General features: G+C 53.0%; 1 protein-coding gene across 1 annotated transcript in view; it reads right to left on the reverse strand.

Annotated features, from left to right (window-relative positions):
- LOC119090892 (alpha-N-acetylgalactosaminidase-like) overlaps positions 1-4,509 on the reverse strand; it is a 28,196-nt gene extending 23,687 nt beyond the window's left edge. Inside the window, 2 exon segments of the mRNA XM_037213623.1 lie at positions 1,324-1,499; positions 4,479-4,509. Of these exon segments, the coding sequence (XP_037069518.1) occupies positions 1,324-1,499 (176 nt within the window). The 5' untranslated portion in view covers positions 4,479-4,509.
- Between the last annotated feature and the right edge of the window lie 4,161 nt (positions 4,510-8,670).

Consider the following 8,670-nt stretch of genomic DNA (forward strand, 5'->3'; position numbering starts at 1 on the left):
TGTACGGTTCATCAAACAAATTGAGTTTTGCGGATCGGCTCTCAATACCTTAATGGGCAAGTGGGGACCGATGTAGGCCGGCAGGTCACTGACCCCTATCAACAGATCGGCCGCCCTACCAGCTGATGACGTCATCCGTCACAGCCGGGCGTTTGTGAGCCTATTTACACGGCGTCGCTGGGGTGCATTACAACCTTCGGGACTACACCGCCGTGGCGTCACCACCAATCGCACGTGGGGAGATGCAAGCTATTCGCGCAAGTCAGACGTCACTGGCGGGACAGCCTGGCGGGGATGCGCATGCCAGGTCACGGCACTGCCGACCAGAACCGGCTCCACCAATGGGGTCGTGCGCACAGCATGTACACGGCGTCACTCACACGGTGTTGATGTTTGTGTTTCGTTAGCGCCACGGCATGCTCGCGACGAGAGCTGAGCTATAGGGCTGGCGGAGGAGGAAACACGCACTCGCAGTGTTCCCTCTCCTCGCATCACCACTGATGTGATCGGCTTCATGCAACGAGAGGGCACGTGCTGGGGACGGAGCTTGATGGGGACTCCCAAAAGTTAGACCGTGGCCATGAAAGTACAAACGGCCCGATCGAGCTGAAAGGAAGCGCAATGGCAGACGCCCCTGTGCTTTCTTCCAGCTAGATGCAGCCTTTCCCACAAGTCACCCCCACCAGGCTCGAGAAGCTGACTGGCCTGATGCTCCCGCTGACCTGACGCGTGACTCGGGTCGGCGACAGCAGCTGACTGACCTGATGCTCCCGCCGACCTGACACGCGGCACGGGTCGGCGACAGCGGCTGACCAACCTGATACTCCCACCGACCTGATACGCGGCTCGGGTCGGCGACATCGGCTGACTGACCTGATGCTCCCGCCGACCTGACACGCGGCACGGGTCGGCGACAGCAGCTGACCAACCTGATGCTCCCGCCGACATGACGCGTGGCCCGGGTCGGCGACAGCAGCTGACCAACCTGATGCTCTCGCCGGCCTGACGCGCGGGCTCGGGTCGGCGACAGCAGCTGACCAACCTGATGCTCCCGCCGACATGACGCGCGGCCCGGGTCGGCGACAGCAGCTGACCAACCTGATGCTCCCGCCGACATGACGCGCGGCTCGGGTCGGCGACAGCAGCTGACCAACCTGATGCTCCCGCCGACATGACGCGTGGCCCGGGTCGGCGACAGCAGCTGACCAACCTGATGCTCTCGCCGGCCTGACGCGTGGCCCGGGTCGGCGACAGGGGCTAACCGACCTGATGCTCTCGCCGGCCTGACGCGCGGGCTCGGGTCGGCGACAGCAGCCGACTGACCTGATGCAGTTTTTCGGGTCGTTGACACAGTCGGTGTTGCACCGGAAGCGCTCCCAGGCCAGCCAGCCCATGGGCGGCGTCAGCGCCAGACCGTTGTCCAAGCCGAGCACGGCAGGTGGCAGCACCAGCGCCGCCACCGCCGCCGACAGAATGCCCATCATGCCCGTCAGACCCATCTGGCGGACATGGCGGGACTCAGTCAATGGCATGATCAGGGATAGGGCAGGCAAGAGAGACACTGCATGTTTCAGAATACCAGCTCTGTCACTGGAAAAACATGTGGGGGCAAAGCAGCATTTTAAGGCATTTTATTTTGTGCACCTGGAGAGGGGCCCCATGTTGCAAGTTGTTTCCTTTCTTCCCATGCAGTTGCCAAGAAGTATATATTCAACATGACAGACAATGAAACAGAGTGGCAGCCATTTAGAAGCCAGATGCTTCACATAAGTGGCCATCCTGATACATTCAGAATATAATTGCTGCATGTCTTTGGCATAACAAATCTCATTATCAAGGTAAGTTTGCTTCTTAAATCTAGTTTGTTCATCACACCCACAACTAACAGACATCCTTGCCAAGTTGTATATCACTTAAGCACATTAGGTTGAAATAAATTTCTCCTCTTGATGTTTGTTTACAGCAAGTCAGACACAAATGTGTCCCTAACACATAAGCCCTGTTACACAATTACCAATCACTATTCACAAAGCATTTCATTCAACTCATGTACCTTTGCAGCTCAATGCCCAATAATTCAAAATACAGACAATCAAGCCATTCAGCAGGCAAGTACCTTTGCACTATTGATTTCCATGCTCTGTGGCAGAGGTGCTTCAGACACACATTACACTGTCAATGTGAAAAACATGGTACACAACAAATAAGCTTACCAGCAGAAAATGTTCAGCACATTTACACCAACCCATCAAGATAAGGTAGAAATGCATAACCTTTGATAACCTTTTGACATGGACACCACGGCATCAGCATCACACTTATCGCGTTAGTCAAGAGTTAGTTCTGAGCAATTACACATGTCCATCACACCACCAGGTATTAAGCCAAAGCTGATCCTAGAATTGGGAATTTTTTGTTCCTTCAGGGTACAGCTGACTTATCTGAAAATCCCTGGGAGCCACAGTAAGATTTCAGTCCACCATAATGCCTGAAATAATCACATCTACAAAAATGGAAACTGTGATCAAGCAAGTTGCTCATAAGTGGGTTGCGTTTCTTAGCATCAGCATCATAAAGCATTCAGCACTTAGCTTGTCAGAATCGCCAGCAATATCATTAGCATTGGCAGTAATCAGAATCAGGAATGATCTCCCAGAAAATCATCAATCACAAGTCTGGTGGCAGTTGCATGTGCAGTCATGACAACAACTCATGCATAATCTGCCTAGACACAGTGATTACCTACTTAACTCAGCTAAACAGCCATTTCAAAACAGCCCTTCCATTCATTTTTGACAACACTGTGAAAAACCTGTGGAAAAATTTGCCAATAACAAGATTGGTCTCTTTATGCAATAGATGATCAAGTTAATGTGTTGGGCAGCTGGTGCCTTCAGTCCAGCAAAACATGAGAACAAGGTAGACACTGCAAAATTTATCATTATGTGATATGGGGTCATATGAGTGCATTAAAATAATTTTCAGAGCGATTATGTCGATAAGCTTCAAAATGTGAACACGTACCTACCATTTACTTCGCTATTTTTCTTAGCAATGCACTCCGGATGCTTCAATAACTAGCTAACAGACTAAAACGCAAACAGCCAGGCGGTCGATGTACCCAGAAACCTTAAACACAGGCCACCCTAATCGTATGTGATAGCACTGCAGCCTTGATTACTGTAAGTCTGCTAACAGCACGAAATGCATTGATATGGCAGTGCGCACCACTTCGGCGGCTTTTTCGGCAAGGGTTTCATTCCCGACGCCTATGATTCAAAATAGTGTGCGCAATGACTACCAAATTCCATTGCTCTCCAAATAGCGAGTTGCCCACTCCGGGCGGTTTCTGCGGCTCCGGACGTCATTTTGTATGCTTAAACATTAACAGTTTCAGGCGCAAGGGCGGATGATTGCAGCGGAAGAGAAAGACGAGCAAACCCGTCTGTAACAAAATCGAAGTAAACTCTTTGGTTAAACGTTTCTATGCTCACTGCGCTATAAATTCGAAGAGCGGCTGGGTTAAAACTACACTCATGCTCAAGTCTTCCAGACGCCTAGACGCCTGCCTTTCAAGGGTAGATATCGGATCCTATGGCTTCTCTTGTGACAGGATTCAGGTCTTGGACCTTTGGGTTTGTTTTTGGACCTAAAACACAGCAAGCCTTCATATTGTCTGCCCCTATCCTGGAACATTGATGGCATTTCCGTTCGGAACAAGCGCCCGCAGTTTTTTTGAGACGACGCTGTTCACGTCGGTTGGTCTCAGAGAAAATATACGCGGTTCCTTTACACCTATCATGCTGCAATTCTTGTCATATCCTATGCACAATGATACATTAACAGAGACGTGGGGGAGAAGCGGCCCTTGGGTTCGCTTTTTAGCGCCGTAGATGGCTTTTAATACAAAGCTAAAAATCAGTGCAACGAGTCGTCAATGGGCTCCGGGATCACCTCCACGAAGAAAATCTTGCGCTAATGAAATATTGGCTACTTCCTTGTATCTTAGGTAAACTGTGCATGAAATTTGCCTTCAGGTTAAGTGTTTACCGTGAGATATAATTGCATTTGATCCTCTGAGCGAGGTGCGCCAGAACTTAACCAAACGCGCCTGGAAAGGACTAAAAAATTATGACCCTCCGGGTTTCATTTGCCTTGTGCCAAAAAGGCAGGTGTTTGAAGTTCGACTTCGGCGGGGATAAGCCGATGTTTGATGTGGTGCGCCTTTATCAGGAAATGGAAGTTCCTGGGCAGTTTCTTGGGTGGAATATAGTAGGGCTGTCGCCCCAGATGCTACGATTTGTGTAGGGATATACATTTGCAATAAACAGAGTAAGTGCCCATGAAAGTCATCATCGACAGAGATTACTGTATTGTTTTCGTTATGGCTGAAAAATTGCAGCTCTCCGATAAATGCCTATACGGGCCAACCTGTTTGATGAAATCTGGTCTCCATGCACGTGTTAGCGCGTACTTACCAGTGAAGTCCCCGGGGCCTTGGTTGTGACAGCGCTGTTCCACGCTCGTAACTGGCCCGCGTTCATGACAACGACTTATATATGCCTCCTCGGGGATCGCTGCCCGATAACCGGCTTCTTCGCCACACCTTCGAACCCCGTGACATAGACGGCTTTTCTGTCACACGTTCGAACGTAGTTTTCGCCACTGCACAATGCATTCACAGCCTCTTATCGAAGCGCTGGGAAAACACATGTGTTTAAATAGGTCGCCAGGCAGCTACGCGTTAGCAGTCCCAGAATGCTGGCTTGAATTGTTGGATCATCCAATCCACAGTCTCAAAGATTGCTAAAAGTCCACCTCATAGCGGCTCCTTTTCCGAAAAGGCTCCAACGCTTGAAACAACCATTTCATTTCAAGGCTATCCAATAGCTCACAACGCGCCCAACCCAAACGGAGCTAGCCCCGCACGGGCCGAACCGACCGCGCTTTGTGAGGTGGTGCTGTCATTGCGGTCAGCGGCGGGGTAGCCTTCAGGCCGGAGCTACCGAATGCCGCTGTGCGGTTCACGCGGTTATGGCACACCGATCCCATTGCAGGTCACCATAAAAAACAAGCATGTCAGTTGATCGGGATGATTGGCCGCGGTCGTGTTTGTGGGTCAAGGATGGTTCACCGGGGCACCAGAGTAAGTGCATCGGAAAACGTCCCATCGGGGCGTGCAATGAATTCGCGCGCCAAATAGCCAGTATGCATAAAATCTGCATACATGCCACATGAGCCTTAAGTGGTGAGCCAAAGCGCATGTCATTGCCGACAAAAATATTACGTTACGGTTTGCACGAAATCACGTGCATATTTGCGGCGGAAGGAAAGGTCAGATTCCTCACAAACATTCTGGTCGGATCGGCTGCCGTCTGGATAAGTCTTCGCGGTACCGCTCAGCCACTACCATGGCCCTCTACTTCGGAATTTTGGTTAGTTAACTGCTCATCCAGAGATGAAACTTAGCAAGACGACGCGAATGGGGTCTATGGAATTTCTTCCTCTTTCCATGCGACTTCAGATGCCTCAATTTCTTGAAACATCGCGGACACGGCTGTACCTCCAGTGAACAATTGGGTTCCAGTCGTGTACATGCCACTTAAAACTTTCGCTGCTCGTGACCAGTGAGCCAGTTAGCGGCGTCGCCGGCCGTCGTCGGCGGCCCTGGCCGGCCGGGTCACACGCCCACCACGCTGGAGCACCGGCCCGAACCGTAGCACGTGGTGAGACAAGGCCGGCCGCCGGCAGACCGGAACCCACCGACACCTAGCTCCGATCAGAGAAAGTGAGGTAGACTGCGAGGGGGGGGGGGGCGGATTCCGAGCGTCGGGTGGTGCATGGACGTGCGCCACGGCAGGGCCGGGCCGCCGATGCACGGTGTCACCCGTGTCACGTCGCCTGGTCCTGGACTCGTCAGCGGTCGCCGAGCGCCTGAACTTCAGCCGCCGTCCTCGTCCCAGGGTAGTGCACGGAGGTCCGCCCAGCGGCCCCGGGTTCTCATACGCCAGCGGCGGCGGAGCGGAACGCAGGCAGTGGGCGGCGGAGGCGATTGTTCTCTCACCGATGAGTGTATTGTCTTCGCTGGCCAATCATGAGGAAGGAAGCCATTTTACTCTTCCTTTGATTACATTGTAGTCTCCCATTCATTCGGAAGAGTAATTCAGGGCTCTCCCTGTCCAGTCCCTGAGTCCGCCAGTTTGGCGAGAACACGGACGAGGACATGAGACTTCGGTATCCTTCAGCGGACAAAAGCTTCGCCCATCCGAACGATCGCATCCTCTAAATTATTCCTATACAGTAGCGGCTTGGAAGAGACCTTTTCAAACGGACTGCATGGACTTGCTTACTTTGTATCGTGACGCGGCACAGCCTCCCGGGTCAGGTCAGCCATTTTCACCAGCTGCCGGTTGACCTGCCCGTATCCGTTAAGCCAAACGATGCACCTTCTCTGGGACTGGTACCCAGTGCTGCTGAATAACAAGTCCATCATTGTTCCCCGCACAACAGAGGCGGCGTCCAAGACGGCATGTGTATACCTCAGAGCCTCCAAAACAACATCGAAGCCCGACCACGCCTGACGATGATGCTAGTGTATGACGTCATCTAGCCTTGCTTGAGCGGGCACGTTCGAACATGCCGCTCATTCGTCCTGTCGTGGCAGACGAATACCACGTGAACCGACACCACGCCCCGGAGGAGGCCGTCCGTCAGCTGCCTAAGCGATCGTCCGATGTCAGCCGCCGACGGGACCCGCCCCTCTGACCTCTCAATGCTCGTCGACCAGATTCACGCTCCAGATACGAGCGCCGAACTGCTCCCGACCTTTGTCTGACCCGTGTTGCAACGACCCGGCAACGAGGAACGGGTCGCACATGTGACCGGCCGCGCCCGGCGGGTCGGCGGCGACAGCCGAGGAGGCCGAGAACGCCCTGCGCAACGCTGAGCGGGCGCATGCATGAGGTTGGATCCGACCCCCTGACCACGGAGAAAAAAGCGACGAACTGTCTCTTCGCCCATCATGTTATTCGCAATCACCCCATGATGTCAAGGTTTCAAGAAGCCATTTGTCTGGACCGACACTTGGCGTCCGGCCGCTGGGGTGGCGGTGCTCACTCAGCGTGAACCTCCAGAGGAGGCGGCGCCGGCGCCAGCAGCCTGTCACCACTCGGGCCTAAACAGGAACGTGGGAACGGATGCGCGCGAGCGGTGACGACATGCCGGCGAGGTGAGGCCCGCTCCTCGGATGGCCGTGCTGCACTGTGACACGGTATCATGAAGGGGGCTGTGGTTGGATCTCTCCGCGCGCGGAGCAGGAAGTTGGCCTGCCATTAATTTTGAGGCGCGCGTGCGCAGTCTTCAAAACAGATAACGGGTCAGTAAAATAAAAAGTGTGGGTAAATTCACAGGGTTTATATACTACTGTTGAGTATTAGCGAGAGAGTGGGGCAATGTCACCTCACGCCATGTTCGCGCATAAGAATATATTTAACTTTTTTACACAAGGTAACGATTTAGAAGTAACGTTCGTGTGTGGGTGATCTAGCAATATATTACACCCTCCCCTACGATTTGGGCACACGTTTCATTTTGTACAGTTTAGTGCGCGAAAAATCAGGGACGTAATTCAGTCACATGTTCCATTTCGAACCTAACCATCCCTACGTTTTACGTTGGAAGCTGGAAACAGTGAACATATTCCCTCTATATCCCACCGCCTACGGGATATGCGGTAATGTGGCACGGTTCAAGGTGGCTAGGCTAGCAGACGGCTTAGCTGAGCTGCACCCCTCTCACCGAACACGAGTTGTACAGCACAGCAACACACAGCTGACCTGGCACGCCAGCTGTCCACGTAATTCGTCAGCGCCTCTAGGTTTGGCGCGCGTAACCCCCCGCTTTCGACACCGGACCATGTGACGCAAAGGCTCAGCCAGACGAACGGACCGGTTCCGACCCGTCTCGCGCCCTCGGGCTGTGATGCGGGCCACCAACCCTTGCACACAGCTCCGCTCGATCCGGCACTGCCACCCGCCGGCTGCATGGACGACATCTGAGCGGGATATCCGCCGATAGCGGCCGAAGCTGGCGACCAGCACCAGCACACGGTCCCATTGGGTCTGATCTTGGCTTTGACGATTTGACGGAGCCAGTGTCAGATCCTGTGGCTCTGGCATATGATCCAATACTGGCCCTGACCGGTGAACCGTATACATTGTATCAAAATGGCATTAACAGGATTTCGGCATTAAAGAAGACCAACGCATGTCGTGCCTTCACCGAATCGGACCTGCAAAGTGTATACTTATTTCATAAGTTTGCCCCAAATGGTCTGCATGATATATGGGTTCCGAGAACCTGCTAAACAAAGCCTGTTGCACATATCCGGAGCCCATTAAGTTGTGCCACCCAGCGCACCCGGTTGAACGGATAATTTTGCACCGCCGTTTCGCCGGACAGGACCGTGAGGGGTTTGACGTGCCGCACAGGGCCGCAGTGCAGCCGCCTCGAGTCTGCGCTGACTCCCATCCATCGGATTCTAGCTGACATTGCCCTTGCCTGATGCAGTGGACATAGAAATTTCATATTGATATTGATCGATTCGGAAAAAATGGTATATTTGGCTAAACCGCATTGGAAGTGCTATGATATTAACCGCACTGTATCACA

Source organism: Pollicipes pollicipes, unplaced genomic scaffold (assembly GCF_011947565.3).
Source record: "Pollicipes pollicipes isolate AB1234 unplaced genomic scaffold, Ppol_2.1 Scaffold_3181;HRSCAF=3727_pilon_pilon_pilon, whole genome shotgun sequence".
Lineage (NCBI taxonomy): Eukaryota > Metazoa > Arthropoda > Thecostraca > Pollicipedomorpha > Pollicipedidae > Pollicipes > Pollicipes pollicipes.